A 23832-nucleotide genomic window follows, 5' to 3' on the forward strand; every position below is an offset into this window, starting at 1 on the left:
TAAAGCCAAGTCCTTGTATCTATTTTTTTTCCTCTTTTCTATTCTCATTCCCTAGGTGGTCTCATACAATCGCACAGCTTGAAACACCCATTACAGGCTCACGCATTTCAAATTTTTAACTCCAGCTTGCACCTTTCTCTTGAACTTCAGACTCTTATACTCAGCAGCTACCTGATGTCCCCATCTGGATGTCTAAGAGATAGTTTAGACTTAATGTATTCAAACAAACTTCTAATTCCCCCCTCCCCTAAGTGTAATGACAATATGGTATTTCCATCATTTCAGAAAAAAACTTTAGAATTATCCACAATGATTCTCTTTAATGGCCGACATCCAATCCTTTATGTAATCCTGTTGTCACTACGTTCAAAATACATGTAGAACATGATTCCTTCGTACGAACTTCTAGCCTATCCAGGCCTCACCACCACCACCTCACATCTGTATTACTGCAAAGGCCTCCTAAGTGTTTCACTGTGTCCCCCTGCAATTTACTGTCGATATATATAGAGATATATATCTATAGCAGCCAGCTCACATCATTTTTCTTGGCCAAAACCATCCAATGATTTCTTATATCAAGAAAAAGCCAAAGTCCTTACAGTGGCTTACCAACCCCATATGATCGGAACCCCTAGGCATTCTCTAATATCATCTTTTCCAACTCTCTCCTTGGATTCACTCTACTCTGAGCACACTGGTCTTGCTACTTCTCAAGCCAAGCATACTGCTGGCATCGGGGCTTCTTACTGGCAGTTCCTACTGCCTGGCACCTTCTCACATGGCTCACTCCCTTACTTCTTCAGTCTTTCCTCAAATTTAATCTTACCAGGGAAACTTCCCTGAATACCTTACTTACATTTAAGATGGCAACTTTCCTCCCTACCACTTGGGATGCTCTTATCTCTTTCACGGTTTTATTTTTTCCTCAAAGAATTTTTCACCATTTAGCATATTGTATATTTATCATATACGTATATAATAAATATTCACTTATTGCTTTCACAGCAGAATTAAGTCATATGAGGACAAGAACTTTGGCAATTATATTCGCTTCTGGTTTCTTGAGTGATTAAAAGTATCTAATTGATACATATCTATAGAAAATATATAGTATATCCTCTTCAAAAATAATATATTAAAATGCTTAATGCCAAATATTCACTTCTCAAATTGTAACTTATTCCTTTGTAAAGTTTATTTATTTGAGAGAGAGAGAGACAGAGACAGAGAGAGAGAACGAACCCCAAACAGGCTCCTTTCTTTCAGTAGAGAGCCCAGTGGAGGGCTCAATCTCATGAACCGTGAGATCATCACCTGAGTCAAAATCAAGGGTCAGATGCTTAACCAACTGAGCCACGCAGGTGCCTCTGCAACTTATTATTGTTAGTATTTTGGTTCCAATGTTGTTTCTATACAGTTCAATTAGATTTATTCACTCATTTATATTCTTTTATTTGATTCTCATAATCCACTTCTCATCTCTGGTTTTAATATCCTTCTTCTCAAGTATATTTTTAATAGTTCTTAGTCTTATTTTTATTAAAAATGTTTTATTTTGCCCTTAATCCTTAAAGGTAGCGCAGGTCAGTACAGATTACAAAGTTTTAGAAAAATGGAAGGTTATTCTAGCAACTTTGGGCATATACCTGCATAGCTGTTGATTTTGAATTATTTATGTTTCACTGAGTTTGAGCTTCTCTGATGACAACTTAATACATTCTATTTGTGAATCTAAAGTTATAAGGAGAAGAGACCTTTTTTCCCCTATCTTAATACTAAATTACAAAACCAGAAACACCCAATTATGGTAAACAGTAGGAAATACTAACTTAAGAGGAACAGTTAAAAAAACAAGAAAAAGGAGCAGCTCCATATAATGACAGTACTTACCTCAATAAAGCAGGAAGCAAGAAATAGACTAGGGAAATGTCCATATACCTACTTCCTGTTAGGTCTCATTAGCATGAATTTAATCCATTGTTGTATGGGTTACAAAGCTCTAGAACAGAGATAATAATGCAACTACCAAATTTCAATCTTAAGCTAAATTTAACTTGGAGCAAGAGAGGATGTTTTAAAATTATTTGCACAAATGAAGAAAAATAGAGGAAATGGATGTAATAGTTTCATAACAAAGTAAGACCATAAGGGGAGGGGGAACACAAGCTGAGTTTAAACCAGGAATATAAAATGCCATTCTTTATTTCTTAAAAGGAGAGAGAATATTGTATTTGCTAATTTTAGAACTAGCGTGCGTGTGTGGCATTACATTATTAATAATGCACCTCACTCAAGGCAACTGAAGAGCCTGCCTAACCTGCTCAGCCTTTCCTGACAAGGCTGCTGGGAATGAATGACCAATGACCAATAAAGGAGAACTCCATAAAGTTGAACTGATGCAAAGGCAACAACTTAAAAAGGAATTAGGAAATCATATGTAACTTGCCATACTGTAAGGTTCATAACTAAGTGCCTTGAGGCAAACAGCAGATTTATTTTATTTCTCATGGTTTAAGAGTTTTACTCCTATCTTCCGCCAAACAGAACCTACCTTTTTATTCCCTGAAATGTACTGCTAGCCATGTCTATGATGCCTCCAGTTGGCCTTGCCACTGCTCCAACTAAACCTTTCCCAACACCTTTGAAGAAACCAGCTGCTCCTTCTTTTTGAGCTCCTAGAAAGAGAAACAACAAAGGTTTAGGCAAGTGAATCATGAGAGAAAACAGAATCAATTTGTGAAAGACCTGGTAATACACATCACCTAAAAGAATATACTTGCCTTTGATTGGTTTTGTAACAATTCCTGTTATGCCACTTACGAAACCCTAGAGGAAAAGCACAATTAAAAATTTTTAATACTTTCAACATGATGCTTTGAAAAACCAAGTCTGGCTTACAAAAAAAAAAAAAAAAAAAAAAAAAAAAAAAAAAAAAGAGAGTTTTGCTCTCTAGATACTGTAAGAATCAACACACTGTCCACGTATTTTAGTTAAACAGAATGCTTTTGGAGGCTATGGACATATTTTATATAGGACACAACCCCCTGCTTCTCCGATATCTAAATAACACTTGAAGGAGTGCAAGTTAAATGTCTATTTAAAAAAAAAAAATTTTTTTTTGATGTTTTTTTTTGAGAGAGAAAGACAGACCGTGAGCAGGGGAGGGGAGGAGACAGAGGGGGAGACAGAATCTGAAACAGGCTCCAGGCTCCAAGCTGTCAGCACAGAGCCTGACGCGGGGCTCGAACTCATGGACCACGAGATCATGACCTGAGCCGAAGTTGGACATTCAGCCAACTAAGCCGCCCAGGCGCCCCAATGTCTATTTTCATATTCACAGAATGTGGCCTTATTTAATGGTCCCTGTTGTGTTTACAACCCTGGGAAATTTCTTACAGAAACTAAGCCTTTTCCTCCACGAGTGATGCCTTCTCTAAGACCCGCTGGTTGCTTATTCATGGCTTCTCTTCTCTTCTGTTGGTAGTCTTCATCCATAGTCATAGCTGCCACCCCTTTCGCCATAGCATTGGTGATTTTAGAGGCAGCACCAGCTAATCCACCTGGCAGGAATTATAATATTTTTAGTGAAAGCAAAGGAATCATTGCTTTAGCATAATCATGCCTGGTAGGCATTCTGTTTCTTACCGACAGCTCCACCAACTAGTGCCTTCAGTCCTAGGGCCATGCCCTCCACAAACTCTTCAGGACCCTGGATGGCTCCCTAAAGGGTCAAATAATAACAAAGAAGGTTATATTTTATTTTAAAGGTGAATTTGTTAATATAAATTAATATATGCCTAGAGGAAGTGACACCAGCAAAAAACTGAACATTATAACAGAATTCTCAGAGATACTTCACGACGTTGAAAGTAACAACAAGTTGATCCAAATGCAGGAATAGGACTATTCACCAAAGTGTACAAATGATGTTTTGCTCTGTAATGTAAGTTATGAGAACATAACCACAAACTACTCCTGATAATTTTTGTAAAAGAAATAATATCACTTTAATTCTTAATATTTCTTATGTTTTAAATTATACTGTACAATATAATAATACAGTAATAGTTTTACTTTTTGATTGCCCTCTCATTTAAAAGTGAAAGTAAGAGAGTTTTAAATGTTTTAACAGAAGATTTTAAGGGACACCAAACAATAATAATTTTTGCCACCGATTAACATTGCTGTGTACAGTGTCCACCTGCATAGTTATTTGTACTGTCCCCACAATTGTGCAAAGACTGCCTGTCTATGGTGATCTTCCTTCTACTATAGAGTGAAGTTTATTGACCTTTAATATTCCAAGAGAACACTTAAAATTCAATGTATCTTAGGAAAGTCTTAAGTTTAAATTTTTAGGGAAAAGGTAAACGTATCCCTCCAAAATTTTCCAGTATCTCTTACCATTGTTTGCTGCAAAATCATGTCCTTCTGTTGTGCCTCTCAAAATCTATTTACACACACACCTCAAGTTAACAATTGGATGCATTATTTATTCAAAGTATTAGTAATATGTTGCACAATGCAAGAATAACTATTTTATTACCTGGTAAGGTTCATAAAAAAATGCTTCCACACCTTCAGAAAATTCTCTAATCAAGCCAAAGGGATTTCCCAAAACTTCAAGCCCAAGAATGAGTACGTACATTTGCTTAATGGCCTGAAAATGAAATACAGACTTAATCAGATATTCAGGAAATTTTTTAAACTCAATGTTTTGTTTGTTTGTTTGCTTTTAGGTCAACACCCTCATCACCAATTTTAACACCTAAACTGTATCACCCTATTCATCACTAGTTTTGTTTTTAAAAAGTGATTTGGTGTTAGAGTTTTAGAAATAATATATTTACATAAAGCTTTAGAATATTCAAAATTCTTTCACTTTTACAACTATGTCTGATGGTTACTATTACCACCATCATTTTAGAGACTGGAACAACATGCAGACCAAATGATAACCTGGGTCACATAACAGGTAAATGGCAAAACTGGAATCTAAACCCACACATCTTGACTCAGGCTTAGTGATCTGTGCATGATAAGACAGCTGTCTCAGATGCTGTAAGTTATATCATAAGATACGGGAGTCTTTCTAAAGGTGGAAAAAAATCCATTAAAGTAATATATATAGCTGACTCAACAATACAATTACATTAAAAATAGCCTGTGTTCACCAGCTAGTTACTAATAAACAGTTTCCCTTGAAACTATTTTTTTAAGTAAGTTTGGTGAATTACTTAGTTAATATTTTATTTAAAAATGTCTTAAGTCCACAATGATCCAGAAGAGACCAGTCAGTGGAAAAACAACAACAGGAGGGCAAAAAATTGAAATGGTGATAGGGCTCAATTTCTTTCTACAATTCTGAGAAAAAAAGTTAAAAAATTTTGAACATGGCTGCTCACTTAGCCTTGTCACATCTACATGTAAGACACAAAATGTTTCACTATTTTATATTAATCTGTCCCTTTGTAAAATAATCTCAGACAAACCTGTTTTGAATAGTGTCTTATTACTTCAGATTGTAGTTCAGATGCTGTATGGAACTGATAGTTGAGTTGAAAAAATGCAAGCCTGAAAAACACATAAAGATGTGTGTGGGTACGTATCAAGGGAGAAGAGGGAGAGAGGTGAAGAGAATGCTTGTAATATTAACGAGTGGTTTCATTTTCTTTAGAATTTTTCTCCAAATCTTTCCTTTCAATACAGTCCTGTGCCAATCAGAAAATTTCCTCTTTCACATGTATCTCTGCTTATTCTTGTCAAAGAACATCTAAGAATCTTATGGAAGCTATGGATCTTAGCCTCAGAAAAGCCACCTACACATACTTTCACGTAATTTAGGGGATTCAGAGACCCTCTGAATTCCATTCATACATATAGACTCTATTACTCAACTCTGTCCTATCACGGCCCATAAAGCAAATGTCTGACACCTGAGACAAGTGGAGGAGGATGCTCAAGAATGGCCAGGGTTCAGTCGCTGCAGGTCCTGCCTGATCAACTGACAGGTGAGGAATCCAGGTCAGTTTACTTTTAACCTAGTCACAGCATATATCAGATCCATGACATGGGAAGCTCTGTGTTAGCAGGTAAGACAGCAGGGGGATTAGAGATTCTACCCTATTCCCAATGTCTTCAAACCTACGTTCTTTATGTCCTATGTTCTTTAATTCATTACCTAACTTTATCTGGATTTAGAATTGCATCTTGCTGGGATCACTGATTCTTACCGTTGTTCTTCATAATCTTTCTAGGTGCTACCTGAAAAGGTCCTTGTCATCTGAAATGTCCACTCAGGCTTCCTGTCTCTTTGGTCAGATATTCTGATAGCTTCCATGACTCCCACTAAAATGTAAATTCTTGGCTCCCTTCATTTCCGCTACCATGGCATTCATTTTGTTCTAGCCACATATGCTTTAAAGAGTCTTGATCCTATTAAATCTTGAAACCACATCTTTGAAGCACCATACCTTTGAGCACACACGGCTTCTTAGGAATCCTCCCCGAGGCCTGAAAGGCCTTATATAAAGCACAAACTTGTATGGCCTCTGTCTCTCTTTCTTAAGGAAATTATTTAATAATTATTCTGTTTCTTAACAGTTAGGGCCTGGCAGGTAATATGTTAAATTATATTCCATTTAACAGTAAAGACCGTATTTGCCTCTGATCTGCAATGTCCTTTACACACTTTTCACTTATAAAGTTTTTACATAAATATAAAATGGGCTTTTCGTCAATTTACAGATTTGAATATTACACATACTTAAAAACTACATCTTGTACATCTGTAAGAGTCGCACCAATACTCTTCAGCAGAAGATTTAAGGAATGAACCGCCATCAGTCCTTCCTGTTTTTCTGAATCTTTAGCTTCTTCTCTACCCGAACGCAGTGAAACACTTAAGTGCAACTAAAGAGATAAAGAGAGAAATATTTCAAGCACTATTTTCAAAATGACAATTTTAGCTTTTAAAATTCAATCTTATTTTAAATTTACTACACCATAAAGAAGATTTCAAAATTATCTAGATTATATCAAAATTATTATGTAAAAAGTAAAAGGAATTTAAAATTGAACACAATTCTTTTTAAATTTTAAATTCAGCAATACAGACTAATATGGCATTTAGGTTCAATCCGATTCTTTTGGTACACCTAGGAAAATAGTAATTTGTATATATCTTTAAATAATATTAATAATCTAGAAGTTGAGGTTGTTGAAATGACTCAAGTATCACCAAAAGTAAGTGTTTCAACTATTACAATTAAGTTAGCACATTGAAAACAGTTAAAACACACTTTCGTATCATATGCACATACACGGTATACATACATAGCTATACAATAATTTTCTTCAAGTATTATGTAATTCAGAAACTTTGTGTTAAGAACTTATATTTAGTTCCATTCAACTTCCAGTTTTTAAATCGAGGATACTTTATGAATTTAAAACTTAAAGACTATAGTTAATAATATTATAGTGCATTATTTGAAAGTTGCTAAGAGTAAATAAATCTTAAAAGTTCTCACACAAGAAAAACAAATTTTTAACATGTATGGTGATGGATGGTCATTTGACTTATTGTGGTGATCATTTCACAGCGTATATAAGTAATGAATCATCACCTTATACACCTGAAACTAATGTATGTTCTATGTCAATTATAATTCAATAAAAAAAATATACAATCATACACACAATTTTGAAAACTGTCATTAAGCATGTTAATAGAAAACTAAGGTAACATAATATTAGGTCAAGATATAAACACGTAAGTTCATGTTTTACGTGGGCCCAGTATTATTTCCACATGGTGAAAAATTGTTGTAAGTATAAATAAAAATTTTAAAGGATTGTTCCTTACTTTTTACTTTATTTACAGAATTTATATACTATTAGAGAACATAATTTACATGCTCACCTCTCCACACAGATCAAGTCAATTTGCTATTACCGAGATTATCAAGGATAATAAAAAAGAGACTTTTCTCCTACCTTGATGGGAGATATATGAAAGTATTCATAGAGACTGACTTGTGATGAATCTACTAATGAAGCTGTTTTATATTCTTCTTGGAAAGATTCTATATCTTTATGAAAAAGTTCAACCTATAAGAAACAAAAAGTATTAAAAACTTAAGGGATTCATCTGTACGAGTTCATACACTGCAGAACACTTCCTTATAACATCCAGATTCAACATTCCTTGTGATTGGAAAGTTACTACATCAAAAGGGAACCTAACACTTCTATTGTTAGTAAAGCTCTGTCCCTTCCTCACAAACTGATAAGCATATCTTCTATGTTTCCATCTAATCCATTAAAAACATTAAGCTTTTACTCTTGGGACTACAAAATTTATCCCAAAAAGCTACTATAATCCAACTCACCAATACTTTTTTTTATGTGATTTATTTTTGGGGGATGGGGGTGGGGGTGGGGCACCAGCCCGTGTCCGAGTAGAGGAGGGGCAGAGAGAGAGAAGAGAGAAAGAATTCCAAGCAGGCTTCACACTCAGTGCAGAGCCTGACACAGGGCTCAATCTTACAACCTTGAGATCATGACTTGAGCTGAAATCAAGAGTCAGACACTTAATGGATTGAGCCACCCAGGTGTCCCTCCATCAACACTTTCTTAGGAATATAGATTTCTTAAATATAATCACATTCCACTTGTAGCTTTTTGGTAAATACTGACATCTACAGAGGCCAGTAATATAAATCAAAAAGGGGACGGTCCTGCAAATGACGTTGCATAAAGTGATAATGGCTTTCATTTCTGATAATCGTTAATTCTCTTCCAAACACTCACAAATCTAAGTTACTTCTATGTGTTGAGAAATAGCCCAACATTCATATTTAACCCATCATTAAAAATATCAAAATGACAGCCTTATTAAAAGTTGAGTATCTGGAAACTACTTCTGGGATGACAGTGTGAGGGGATCTTTAGATCAGCTTCCCCAGTGAAACTGGTGAAATTTAAAAAAAGCAAAAAAACCCAAAAAAACCCCCACTTATTTAAGGCCTCTACGAATGAACCTAAGGGTATAAGCAAATTAAACATCTCTTCAAGAAAATCTACAAACATTTGGTAAGAAAAGTGAATCTGTGTTATCTGAACAAGGAATACTCTCTTAGTGCCCCCTCCTAGTTCAATAAGCCGTAACACCACTGTAGACTGCTATACTCAAAAACACAAAGCTCCCTTTCTGCCTAGTCTCCCTCAATGGTAGACTTTCCTCCTGGGAGGCATAAAGGTGTCAGCATTTCTCATCCTGCCCCCAGCTACCAGCGCTAATGTTACATTACAGGGATGGGAGAGCTTACATTCCCTGCCTGGCCTCTACTCATGGAACAAAGACTCTAATTGTGCGTAATGTCACTGAGAATACTGGGTTCTGATCACTCTTGTTCCTCCCCCAGCTCTGAAGCTCTGGTTCAGATTTTACCTGGGGTGTAGGGAGGAGGACAGCAAAGAAACTTTGAAATAGTTCCTAATCTTTTCCTGAAAAAATTGCCTTCAACTACAAGAGAGTGTGAAGCAGTTCAAGCGTAGGCTTTGGGAAACAGTGAATGTCATGGTGAAAGTCAATTAAACAGAAAACCATTGATTCAATGAAGATACAGCCTAAACTGTAGTCCTGTTAGTTTTCATGAGAGAAATGGGCAGAGACAGTTTAGAGGGGGTCTTCCCAGCCTCAGAACAAATATGATCTCCAGATCAATTCCTTCAAAAAACCCCTCAAGTTTGATTGGATTAGTCTGCAGAGCAATTTGTGGCCTAAGGTACTGTTGAAAAAAATAAAGCAATCAGCTGGCAATTGTGGAGTATATATAACAGCAGGGTGTGGTTGTGGAAAGAGAAGAAGGCCCAGCCCCAAAACCAGTTATTCCAGGATGACAGTGGGTGTTGCAAATCTTCACCTTTCTGAGCAACACCAAAAGCTGAACACCGCAGGGAAAGTCAGGGGTGTGGGTGGGATAGACTTCAATATAAAAATCTAGTCACTAAATGAATAAATAAGCTAGAAACAATAATAAACTATGGAGGAGAGGGCCCAGTAGCCAGTTTTTATAGTATATTACTTAAAATGTCCAGTTTCTAACCAAAAATTATGAGATATGCAAAGACATAGCAATGTATTAACCATACACTGGGAAAAAAGCAGGCAAAAGAAACTGCCTGTGAGATGTGACCAGATTGGATTAAAATACTTCAAAGTAACCACTGTAAACATGTTGAAAGAATTAAAGAAAACCATATTTAGGAAAGTAAATTATGATGACAATGTCTTATCAAATAGATTATATCAATACAGAAGGAGAAAGATTAAATTAAAAAGTCCTATGAGAAATTCTGGAATTGAAAACTGTAACAAATGGAAAATTCACTAGAACGAGGTAACAGTGGATTTGAGTTGATAGAAGGAATATAAATATTGTATGCTAAATTAGATGCACTGCTTCATTAGTGAACTTGAAGATAAAGTGTTACAGATTATGCAATCTGAAGAACAGAGAAAAAAGAGGAAAAATGAACAGTCTCGGAGAAATGTGGGGCACTGTTAAGCATACTAACATATACACTATGGGAGTATAAGGAGGAGGAGAGAGAAAAAAAGAAAAAAAAATATTTGAAGAAATAATAGCTGAATACTTTCTAAAATCACTGAAAAACACTACTAAACTATGTATCCAGGAAGCTAAATGAACTCCAGGTGCATAAACAGAAAGAAAGTCACAATAGATACATAATAGTAAAATTACTGAAAGTCAAAGACAAGGAGATAATCTTAAAAACAAGAACAGAAAAGCAACCCATTATATAAGAAGGATCCTGATAAGATGAATGGTTGACATCCTGGCAGAAAGGAGGCAAGAAGGGAGTGGGCTAACATATTCAAAGCACTAAATGAAAAAAAAAAAAAAAGCCAACCAATAATCCTATACACAGTATAGCTACCTTTCATAACAAAGGGACATAAAGACATTCCCAGATAAACAAAAACTGAGTTTACTGCTAGCAAGTGTGTCTTACAAGAAATACTAATGAGATTCCTCAGGCTGAAGGCAAGTGACCCCACGTAGTAATCAGAACTCAAATGAAAAAACAAACAAACAAACAACAGCCAGCACTGGTGTGAAGATGATTATGCAAGTATAAAAGATGGTAAAAATATATAATCTTTTCCTCTTCTTTTAATTCAAAAAGCAAATGACTAAATTACATATGTATAAAAAATCTGTTGGGCCGATGACAGACCAATATCCCATGAATGTAAACACAAAAATCCTCAACAAAATACTACCAAACCAAACAAATATTTTAAAAAATTATATATGTGGCCAAGTGGGATTCATCCCAGGTATAGAAGGTTGTTTTAACATCCAGTATAATATAATCAATACAACGAAAACCATACGATCATCCCAACAGATGCAGAAAAAACATATGACAAAATGTGACATACTTTCATGATAAACACTTAAACTGGCAATATTAGCGAACTCAACCAGATGAAGGGTTATCTGCAAAAAATCTACTGTTGATACCATAATTAATGGTGAAAAACTGAAAGCTTTCCCTTTAAGATCAGAAACAAAGCAAGGATGTCTGCTCTTGACACATCTATTCAATGCTGTACCTTGTACTAGAGGTTCTAGCAGGGCAATTAAGAAGAAACAAAAGTCATCCAGATTGGATCAGAAAGGAAGAAGTAAAACTATTCTCAAATGGCATGATCTTATATAAGGAAAACCCACAAAACAACTAGCAGAGCTAATAAATGAGTTCAGAAAGACTGCAGAATACAAGATCAGTATAAAAACATTAAGTGTATTTCCATACACTTGCAATAAACAAACCAAAATGAAATTAAGAAAACAATTTTGTTCATTCTATAAGAAAAGAAACATTCAATAATGAATATAACAAAAGCCAAATTTACACGCTGAAAATCATACAACGGTGTTGAAAGAAAGTAAATCTACATGAAATAGAAGACATTCAGTGTTTAAAGACTGTAAGACTCGGGGGTGCCTGGGTGGCTCAGTCAGTTAAGCGACCGACTTTGGCTCAGGTCATGATCTCACAACTTGTGAGTTCGAGCCCCGCATCAGGTTCTGTGCTAACAGCTCGGAGCCTGGAGCCTGCTTCAGATTCTGTGTCTCCCTCTCTCTCTGCCCCTCCCATGCTCATGCTCTGTCTAATAATAAATAAACATTAAAAAAAATTAAAAAAAAAAAAAGACTGCAAGACTTAATAATGTTAACGTGTCAAAACCCTAAGGCTAGTATACAGATTCAATGTAATCCCTGTCAAGCCCCCAGATGACTTCTCCAAAGAAATTGTCCAGCTCACTCTCAAATTCATACGGAATTGCAAAGGGACCCTAAATAGTCAAAACAATCTTGAAAAAGAAGAAAGTAGGAGGATTCATACTTTTCAATTTCAAAACTTACTACAAAACAGTAATAATCAGGACCGTGCAGTATTGGCACAAAGATGGACTTAGCAATGGAATAAAACCATCTATTTATGATCAACTGATTTTTGACAAGGGTACCAAGACCATTAATGAGGAAGGAATAGTCTTTCAACAAATGGTATTGGAACAATTGAAGAGCCAAATGCAAAAGACTGGTGATCCTGGACTCTTATACCACGTACAAAAATTAACTCAAAATATATGAAAGACCTGATTGTAAATAATGCTTAGAACATAGGGCTAAGTCTTTATTACCTTAATAATCTTGAATTTCACTAAGATGACACCAAAAACATGAGCAACAAGAGAATTCAGACTTCATTAATATTAAACTTTTGTACTTGAAAAGACATTAGGAAAGTAAAACACAACATACAGAATGAGTCAAAGTATTTGCAAATCATAGATCTGATATGGAACTCAGAATATATAAAGAACTTTTACAATTTTTTTTATGAAATTTATTGACGAATTGGTTTCCATACAACACCCAGTGCTCATCCCAAAAGGTGCCCTCCTCAATACCCATCACCCACCCTCCCCTCCCTCCCACGCCCCATCAACCCTCAGTTTGTTCTCAGTTTTTAACAGTCTCTTATGCTTTGGCTCTCTCCCATTCTAACCTCTTTTTTTTTTTTTTTCCTTCCCCTCCCCCATGGGTTCCTGTTGAGTTTCTCAGGATCCACATAAGAGTGAAACCATATGGTATCTGTCTTTCTCTGTATGGCTTATTTCACTTAGCATCACACTCTCCAGTTCCCTCCACGTTGCTACAAAAGGCCGTATTTCATTTTTTCTCATTGCCACGTAATATTCCATTGTGTATATAAACCACCATTTCTTTATCCATTCATCAGTTGATGGACATTTAGGCTCTTTCCATAATTTGGCTATCGTTGAGAGTGCTGCTGTGAACATTGGGGTACAAGTGGCCCTATGCATCAGTACTCCTGTATCCCTTGGATAAATTCCTAGCAGTGCTATTGCTGGGTCATAGGGTAGGTCTATTTTTAAGTTTCTGAGGAACCTCCACACTGCTTTCCAGAGCGGCTGCACCAATTTGCATTCCCACCAACAGTGCAAGAGGGTTCCCGTTTCTCCACATCCTCTCCAGCATCTATAGTGTCCTGATTTGAAGAACTTTTACAATTTGATAAGGAGCCAACCTATTTAATAACAGGCAAAAAATCTGAAAGACGTTTCTCCAAAGAAGATATGTAAATGATCAATCAACACATCAAAAGATGTTCAGTCATTACTCATCGGTATATGCAAATCAAAATTACAAAGTTATACTTCACATCTACTACGATGGCTAGAATTCAAAGGACAGATAATAACAAGTGTTGATGATGACACTGAAATTAGAATCATACATTTTATATGATTTTAACTTGTACACATATTCACAGCAGTATTATTCATAATAGCCTAAATGTGGAAACAGCACAAATGTCCCTACCTGATGAATGGATTAACAAAATGTGGCATATCCACAGAGCACTGGCTATATACAATATGGAATGCATCTATAACAACAGAGTATTCGTTGGCCAGAAGTACTGATAGATGCTACAACCTGAATGAACCTTGTCAACATCATGCTAAGTGAAAGAAGCCCCTCCCTTCCAAATAACTACGCAGTGGATGGTTCTATTAATATGAAATATCTAGAGTAAGAAAACCAACAGACTGAAAGTATATTATTAGTGGTTGTATGGGACTGGCATGGTTTCTTTTTGGGATGATGAAAATGTTCTGGAATGAGATAGTAACGCTGGCTGTACAATTCTGTAAATATATTAAAAGTCGCTGAACGGTACACTTTGATTAAAATATATGGTATGTGAACTATATCTCAATAAATTGCTATTAAAAGAAAAAAGTATATATTCTTTTACCCATATAATTTGTCTTATCTTCAGAATTCTTATGAAGACAGCTGAAAAAGAGATCATATATGATCTACTCTATCACTGTGATTTTATAGTCTTTCTATCAGTCACAAGTAACATACTACCTTTTATTTTTACCTTTTCCTTCGCAGAATATCCTGGTCACACCCAAATTTCTCAGTTACTAATTAAAACAAAAGTAACCCAGGAAAATAAAATAGGAAAAAACAGTGATGTGAACATGACTACTAGCTAGTCACTACTACTGGCTTAAAACATTTCCTCCTGTTTGCTAACACACCTTAAACAGGCTATTTTAACTTGTCTTACACGTCATCTACAATCTGAAAATGTGACTTCTACCACTTTACCCACCAGTGGATTAAAACCATATTAATACATCAAGAATTTATAATTGTTTAGTCTTCCTCTTCCCAAACCCTTCCCATCAATGCTATCATTTTAAGACTTACCTCTGTTTTTTCAGTCACTTCTGCTTCTGTCATAAGTTCTGCTAAAGCATAGACAAACCCAAGATCTAACCTGAGATCCATTTCTTGGATCAACACCTTGAAGTACCTATTATTACAAAGCAGAAAACATAAAATCATTGATTAAGTGCATTAAGAAAATTAGCTAGAAAAAAGCATTAGATAACTATTAGAATGTTGAAACTGATTTTCTAGATGAATAAAAAAAATCATGGCAACACATAACAGCAACAAACTCAAAATGTAAAAATGCCTATAGAGAAAAAACTGCAAGTAAATTGTGCTATACAGTCATACAGAATATTATACATTAGTGATAATAAACTCTACCTACACAGAAAATAAAATTTAGTAATAGTTGAATGAAAAAATCCAGTCCCCAAAAGTCTATGTTCAGTTTGAAAAAAATTTTTTTTAATTAGGAAAAAAAGGGAACACAAAGAAGAATATTTAAATACATATATTTAATAGAATTATATTTTAAAAAGGGATGAAGATAGTTCTTGGTTGATAGGGTGGAGAACACAAGAAATAGGAGAGTAAATACAGATGGATGTTTCTGTCAATGTTCTACTTCTTAGACTGGATAGTGACTTAATTTTAAGATACTATTTTCTTTCTTTTTTCTAAAATGATATGCAGTAATTAAAGAAAACCTATCAGAAAACAAATGATAAAGTAGCAAAATACTCACAGTTAATACCTAAGTATATTTCATTCACAGCCTCTGACTCTCCAAAATTATAAAATAGATTTTTCCTAATGATCTGTATAATTTAGTATTTTGCATTTAAACATTTGACTCATCTGAATTTTTTTTAAAAGAGTACAATTAGCTCACATATTTAAATCGAAACATTAAATAAACACACAAGAAACATATTAAGACACTTACTTAATACGTGAAATCTGGGAATGGCCTGCAGATCTCATAACAATACTGACATCTGTGAAGGGTTTTGGAGCTGCAGAAGTAATAAATAGGATTAATCCCACGATGCTTTAAGCGGAAGATAAGCACTTTCTTGCAATTTAATACACATTACAATGGAGACCTAAATTATTTACTAAATTATGAGTATCAATTAAAATTGCTATTTGCAAGATCCATTACAGTCTTAATTTCAGACTCTAGGATTTTTTTTAAGTTATCTGTATTCACTTTAAGGATAACTAATCCTTTAAATTAGTGAGTGAGAAGTACGCATTAGAATCACAAGGCAAACACTGTGAAAACACAGATTTCAGGGTCTCGTCCTGGACTTCTGGGTGGAGGGGCTTGGGCATGGACAATGGTCAAAAGCTTCCAAGAAGATTATGAATACCACCTTAGAGAGTTCAAAGCCAGTGGTGTGGAGGTAGGGGTTGGAAGGCAAGGGCAGGGGTAGCAAAGACAAAGTGAGGGTACGAGGGATAGAAAAGATAGAAGTGAAGGGGAAGAGAATGGAACAAAGGACTTGTCATCACACTGACTTGGAGAATACAGGACAGTTTTCATGGCTGGAAACCACTCTGAATTTAAATTCCTTCAAAATTTATTCAGAGATCCTACTGGTTTTTAGATCAGAGGTTTACAAACCAGCAATCCATTTTTTAAGTAATATTTCTAAATATTTAATGTTTCTAATTAATCTTTTCTTCAGAATTCAATATTGTGTTGACCTTGAGTACCTGTTGTTCCTTTTCCATGCTATTTAATTTTCTAATGATCCCATAGAAACTAAACTTGAGAATGGTTTCATTTCATATTTTTATAGTAAAATAAACCATACAGCTAATACAAACATTTTCATGGCAATTTAAAATACATACAAACCTGAATCCATGGTGACCGACTTGGGAGGTTTAATCGGATAAAACACAAAAGGAAATATAGCACCATGTATCTGGTTTTGGATCTATGAAAATAAAAAAAAACCAGGTTGGTATATTAACATGTTAATTACAGAACTTGACTAGAATAACAGGATTTAATAAGTAGAAGGAATCAGCAGTCTAGTTCAACACTGAAATCAAAGTACTAGAGTGACCATGGGAACACATTTGGTTTATTGCTATGTTCCTTATGAACACAATTTGAGTATCTTTTCAGACTCACCTGTATTCTGTAAATTTGAATTCTAAATGATGACTGATGTGCAGATGTGCTATATTCTACTTTTAATGCTGGAAGATAATTTCTTCGTATGGCTATTACATGTGGTTGCAGAATTTTCATGTTAGTGCCACTAGGTGTGAAGCGAACCTGAAAAACATGCCCCCCCCCAAAATACAATTTCTCTGAATTAATAAACTGATTAAAATCCGAAATTTGTACCAAAAACTTTAAGATAATATTAACTGAAGTAATAGGCTACATAGTTGATTAGATTAGACATTTGCAATTTGATTAGGTTTAGGTTGGATCTTTAAATACAATTCACAAAAAATATTCACTTTTTATTGTATCACTTTTTATATAAATTTACTAAAAAATGATAAAAAAAATTTAACAAGTAACTAAAATAACATATTCGCTTCTTAAAAGTATGAGTTGCTAATATAGACAACTTTCCCTTTAAAGCATTTTATATAAAGTATATATGGTATAATTGTTTTGTAAGGAAACCAGACTTTCCTTAAAAATTCACTAGTGAGGGGTGCCAGGGTGGTTCAGTCGGTTAGGAGTCCAACTCTTGGTTTTGGCTCAGGTCATGATCTCACAGTCAATTTGTGAGTTCTCTCCCTGCCCCTCCCGCATTCTCTCTCAAAATAAATAAATCAACTTAAAAAAAATCAAAAGTGATTCATCTATTTACAACAGGTACAAATTAAAACCGCACATCATTACTTAAAAATATTACCGGAATGTTAGTGTCCAACTCAATAACCTTATCTTCTGAAGGTGAAGATTCAGTATATTCCTTAAATTCTTTTTCTAACTTCTCAGTGTGCTTTATACTCATTGGCTTCCATCTTGCCTTCTTCTTGGGCTTTGTCTCCCAAACCACATCAGAACTTATATGAAAGCAAAAATCATGGTACTCATTTATAAACATTTCCATTGTAGCTGGTTTATTACATGAGTTCCAAAACTTTCAGTAAAATTTTACAATATCCTCAGTTATATGCAAACACACTACAAGTTTAAAAATACAAATTCATTCTATTACTACTTAGACTTTTACTAAGACACTATTCTAGGTGGTAGGGATATTATCAGTAAACATCTTTGCATACTGGAGCTTTATCGTAACTGAGTGACAGACAATAGTAAATATAATAAGTTAGAATATTTCAACTAGTAAGAGGTGAAATGCTTTTGAAAAAAGAGTAAGTAGACAGGGTGAGATGGATGTGGAGTACTGGGATATGCCAGTAGTAAAACAGCATGGTCACTGGGGCGTGTCACTGAGAAGATGAGACTTCAGCAACCTTACAGGAGGTAAGGGAATTATCCAGCAGACAACAGAGTAGAGCATTTCAGGGAGAGGGACCATTAAGAGTGGAAGATGAAATAAGACAGATGGTGGGAAGCCACGTAATATAAAGCCTTACAGATTATAGACTTTGAATGTAAAGCCTTGTAAGACACTGTAAAAACTTTGAGTTTTATTCTGAAATTAGGAAAGAATTGAAAGATTATGAGATCAGCCACATCATCTGACTTAAACTTTGTAAAGAATACAATGTGTGTTGGGACAGAGGGGGAAAGGATAGGAGTAAAGGTTAGAAGCTGGAAACTTGTTAGGAGTTTAATGGAATAAACCAGGAGAAAAATGGTGATGGCTCTACCTAGGGTGGAACAGTGAGGCAGTAAAAACTTGACCAGTCTGACGGACTCTGTGTCTATTTTGAAGGTAGAGTCAGCACAGAACTTGTAATTATTGTATTATTACATAGGTATGGGGTATATACAGAGAAGAATCAAAGATGATCCTGCAGCTTTTGACCTGAGCAACTAGAGGGAGGTAGTCATTGATTCCAATGGGGAAGGAGGTTTTCGTAAAAGGACATTAGGATTTAGGTTTTACACATATGAAGTTTAAAGAAGTCTCTTAGATGTAAGAGTAGCTATTTTGTGTCGGCAGTGGATATACAAGCGTGGAGTTCAGGACAAATGTCTGGTTAAAGATATACATATTGCTCAAATTTTTGGCATATATGTGGTATTTGAAACAGAGAAAAGGACTCATGTCTGAGAGCTTCAAGGCACCCAATATTAAGCAGTTGAGAAAACAAGGAATCAACACATGAGATGGAGAATTCTGGCAAAGAAAGAAAAACAAGGATGGGAAGGTATCCTGGAAGTCAAGTCAAAGAAAACTATCAAGAAGGGATCTGTGTGGCAGTCCTTTCTGTGCTTTAATAAAACCACATTTGGGGCGCCTGGGTGCTCAGTCCGTTAAGCGACTGAGTCTTGATTCCGGCTCATGTCATGATCTCACAATTCATGAGATGGAGCCCCATGTCAGACTCCAGGCTGACAGCGCAGAGACTGCTTGGGATTCTCTCTCTCTGCCCCTCCCCCATTTGCATTCCCTCCCTCTCTCTCAAAATAAATAAATGAAAAAAAAAGTTTTTAAACCACATTAATGAGAGAGAGAGAGAGAGAGAGAGAGAGAGAGAGAGAGAGAGAGAAAAGGGATCTCTGTGTTACAAACTTAAGCAACATGAGGACTGGGAATTACACTGGACCTGGCAATACATAGGTCTCTGGTGATCTTGACAAGATCAGTTTCATGGTGTGTTGAAAGTAAAATCCTGTTGGCAGTGGTTAAAAAAATGGGTAAAAAAACGAATTAGGAAATAATGAGTATATTACACTTTTTTTTTTTTTTTTTTTTTTACCAGATGACACTTTTGACAAGTTTGGCTATAAATGGAAAGCAAGAAATGCACAGTAGGTAGCAGGGAAAGTAGGCTCAAGAGAATTTTTTATTTTGAAGTAACTAATACTGATGGGAATAATCCAACAGAGACCCAAAAATTATTACATAGGAGAAAGAAGAGAATTGCTGGATCAATGCCTCAAGAAGGCAAAAAGAAACGGAAAAGAGTGCAAAGTTGAAAAATTTTTTAATAGTAGCACATGTATTAGTGTAATTACTGTGGAGAAGATGTTGGTATAGGACATGGGTAAGAAATGCTCATGGGTAGGAAGCTGTGATTTTTGGAGGGGTAGGTCGCTGGAAGTTTCCTTTTCATTAATTTTCTCAGTGAAATGGGATACAAAGCAGCAAGATGAGAGAGAGAATGGGGTTTTAAAACAAGACAAAGTGTGAAACAGTAATCTAAGAGAGCAGGGAACAAGTAATTTACTGAAAAATTGCTGAGAGACCTGTGTACAGAATAGAAACATTCTAAAGTTACTTCACCCTGTTTAAGTATGTAAGTTAATTAATAATTCTATCATTTCCCTCTAAAATTTGTATTCACTTAAACAGAATGGTAGGAATCATGTATTATCCCCCTTTGCATTCACACAATGTAGCATAGCACTTAACAAATAAACACATTTTGGGGGAATAAAAATTCTTAAGAAAATAGTTTTTAATATTCCTTTTTAAATGGCATGGATTCCATTCATTGAAAAATCAAGGGCATTTCTAGATGAATTTATATAGAAAAACAAATTTAAATCTGTACCAATTACCTTTAATGTATATGTTTATTTGAGAGTTTAAGTCAAGGTCAAAACTACACTTTCCTGCTGGAAATCTAGAAATGCTCTCAAAATCAGGCACTAATATATACAGATTAATTTTACTTGAGGTACTTATGAACAGGAATATTAAAGGAATAAAGGAAAGAATAAGTTTTACTCTAAAATGACTTACAGGGGAAATGATAAATTCAGTATCACTGTATTATATCTTAAAGTGTCAAGGTCAAATTAAAAAGTGATTGGCTTTATTCCTCCAACAACTATTTATGGAGGATCTATCCTGTATCTTACACTGTGGTGGGTGGTAATGGAAAATTAAATTCTTCCTTATGACATGTTACATAAGGTATACCTTTGATAAGCTGAATAAATATAACTTTTTGGAAAGGTGAGAGAATCATCAACATAATACAGGATTTATAAAAGTGATTTCTGATATATCTTTATCTCAAAAGGTAAAAAAAATAATCTCAAAAGCATGTTTACAAAGCTTTACATTATTTTAGATTTTACAGTCACCATTCTTATTAAGAACTAATCATTTAATTTTACCCAAATTTTAATGCATCTAACCTTGTAATGCCAATATAGGCTACTTCTTGCTTTGTGTAATTGTTGACGAGGGAAATTCCAACATCTTGTAAGGCCAACACAATTTCTTGCTCCGCTAACTCTGCTTTCTCACTTTCATATGTTGCTTTAAATACCCTTGGATCTTCAGTGAATAAAATAATGCGCTGTAAGCCTTCAAAGAATGAAACTAAATAAATGGTCTTTTTCCCCAAATTTATAGGTGTCATCATATCCTGAAACAAAACAACCAAAAAATAAAAAATTAGAGTTTGCTCTTAACAAACAGGAAATCTAGATTCTACAACTGAAAAATGAGAATGGTGACAGCAGCTCTTTCAAAGAACTGAATAAACTAAATGAATTAATATTGTGTAACATTTGGAAATTTACATAATTAAAATCATTTGATGTTAGCTCCTGTCATTATTATCATGAAGTTATTAATCAAGAAGATAGATCAACTATTCTTTGAACATCTTAATAAAATCTAACTAACTAGTCTTCCTTACAGGCTAATCAATAACAAAAAGTATTATTTTCTCTGCTTTAAGATTAATCAATGTGTTATATGTTAAAAAGTTGTTCAGTCAGAAATTTGTATTTCCTTACAGAGCTGAATGAAATAGGATAAAAAATGCCTGAGACTTCAGTTGCATGCTCTACAAAGCAGAGATATTCATCACAGGGTTAATTCTGCAGGAGGCCCTTATACATAAGCACTGTGTTGTTATCAGGGTCTTGAGGTTCAGTGACAAGATGAATACAGCAAATTCTAATAATTAACAGTGAGCCATGAATTTCTAGTCAGTATTCTAGTGAATATTCTGATTAACAGGAGATTTTAATATACAGTAGTCCCCCTCCTCTGTGGCTTTGCTTTCCACAGTTTCAGTTACCAGTGGTCAACCGTGTATTAGAAGCAGATGATTCTCCTTCTGACATATGGTCAGAAGGTCAATAGCAGTAATCTAATACTATGTTACACTGCCTACATCTTCCATTTCATTGTATCATGTATGTATTTTATCATCTCACATCATCATAAGAAGTGGAGCACAAGATATTTTGAGAGAGAGAGGGACCACATTCATATGACTTTTATTACAGTAAATAATGGTTTCATTTTACTAGTTTTTGTTGTTAATCTCTTACTGTGCTTAATTTGTAAATTAAATTTTGTCATAGGCATGTATGCCTAGGAAAAAGCATGGTTTATACAGGGTTTGGTATGAGCAGTGGTATCAAGCACCCACTGGGGGTCTTGGAATGTAATCCCCACAGATGGAGGGGGGGCAGAACACAGAGTATGTACACATTCATGTTATAATGCACTGATAGTAAAAACTGGAGTTACCATGAAGTCAATACTCAGGAAGAGTCCATCTACTTATAATACTTTCTAAAATAAAACATACAGCATTAAAACTACATTGAGAAATAAGAAAACTAATTTATTTCCAAATAATTCTGAAGTCCACATTTCCAAATTTTCTGTAGTGGGTTTCAGATATATCTTTATAAACTTTAGCTATCACTATGATATAAATATGCAAAAGTGCTAAAAGGTCAAATGAGATTATTTATATAAAAATACAGTATTGTTTCCTGAATAAATTCTAATACCCAGGAATAAAAAAATTAAAATTAGGTCAATTATAGGCAGACCTCTCAAATACATTAAACAAAAAACAAGGCAAAACAAAACAAAACCAAACCTACGCTGGACACAATAGAAACACATAAGATAATGGGAAAATGTATTAATATGCTAAGAGAAAATAACACTCAACCCAGAACTCCTTACTCAGCAAAAATATCCTTCAGTGAACATAAGAGCACAAAATAAAAATGCCTAGAGACAGTAACTACTACATTTTACCATCAACAAGTACTCACTCAAGGACATTCTACAGGAGGAATGAAATACTGACAAAAAGTGATTCAAGATGGATGTCTAAAGCAAGAAGAAAATGTTATGCAAATAAAATAGCACCTATTTGGAAGAAAGCATTTTATAAAATTCAAAATCCAATCATAAAAACCTTTAGTAAACAAAGAGTAGATGAGAATTTTTTTTTCATGTTCATTTTTATTTTTGAGAAAGAGAAAGCATGCACATGAGCAAGCAGGGGAAGGACAGAGACAGAAGGGGACAGAGGATCCAAAGCAGGGTGTGAGCTGACAACAGAGAGCCTGATGCAGAGTTTGAATTTATGAACTGTGAGATCATGATCTGAGCCAAAGTCAGACACTTAACCAACTGAACCACCGAGGTGCCCTGAGAAGTTCTTTTTAAACCTCTTATCAAACTGTCCTCCAAAAAAGGAAATACCAAATTTTGGTAAAGATTATATTTAAAGGTGAAATGTTGAAGGCATGTAATTTAAGGTAAGACAGAAGGCAAAAATATGTGCAAACACCACTTCAATAGTATACAAAGATCCTGGCCAGTCCAGTAAGGCAAAAAGAAATTAAAAATGAAAAGATTAAAAAAGGAAAAACAAAATCCTTGTTATTTGTGTATGACTGTCCATATAGAAAAATAAAAAACAAGTAATCAATATTAATAATTTAGTGAGTTTTCGGAATACAAAAATCAATACACAAAATGCCATGACATTCCCATACACTAACAAGTTTAATTTTGAAAAATTACTATAACTTACTGCCTTAGAAATTGATGAGCAGGTGGTCTTGGCCCAACCCTCTTGCTAAGAACAAGGGCTTTTT

At 34.8% G+C, this 23832-nt stretch overlaps 1 protein-coding gene across 6 annotated transcripts in view; it reads right to left on the minus strand.

Moving 5' to 3' along the window:
* The window catches only part of VPS13A (vacuolar protein sorting 13 homolog A), a 266768-nt gene that overhangs the window by 35157 nt on the left and 207779 nt on the right, over window positions 1-23832 (minus strand). For all 6 annotated transcript variants that reach the window (XR_007146267.1, XM_047829766.1, XM_047829772.1 and 3 more), the window contains 14 exons: window positions 21103-21335; window positions 17726-17879; window positions 16981-17127; window positions 16699-16780; window positions 15778-15847; window positions 14865-14970; window positions 8002-8115; window positions 6770-6915; window positions 5496-5577; window positions 4550-4663; window positions 3649-3724; window positions 3400-3563; window positions 2784-2829; window positions 2555-2678 (listed from right to left, as the gene is read on the minus strand). Coding sequence is in view for 5 of the 6 variants with exons in the window: in XM_047829766.1 (XP_047685722.1) it covers window positions 2555-2678; window positions 2784-2829; window positions 3400-3563; window positions 3649-3724; window positions 4550-4663; window positions 5496-5577; window positions 6770-6915; window positions 8002-8115; window positions 14865-14970; window positions 15778-15847; window positions 16699-16780; window positions 16981-17127; window positions 17726-17879; window positions 21103-21335 (1658 nt within the window). In the remaining variant the exon portion in view is untranslated. The remainder of the gene's footprint in view (window positions 1-2554; window positions 2679-2783; window positions 2830-3399; window positions 3564-3648; window positions 3725-4549; window positions 4664-5495; window positions 5578-6769; window positions 6916-8001; window positions 8116-14864; window positions 14971-15777; window positions 15848-16698; window positions 16781-16980; window positions 17128-17725; window positions 17880-21102; window positions 21336-23832) is intronic.

The sequence above is a fragment of the Prionailurus viverrinus genome, chromosome D4 (assembly GCF_022837055.1).
Source record: "Prionailurus viverrinus isolate Anna chromosome D4, UM_Priviv_1.0, whole genome shotgun sequence".
Taxonomy (NCBI): domain Eukaryota; kingdom Metazoa; phylum Chordata; class Mammalia; order Carnivora; family Felidae; genus Prionailurus; species Prionailurus viverrinus.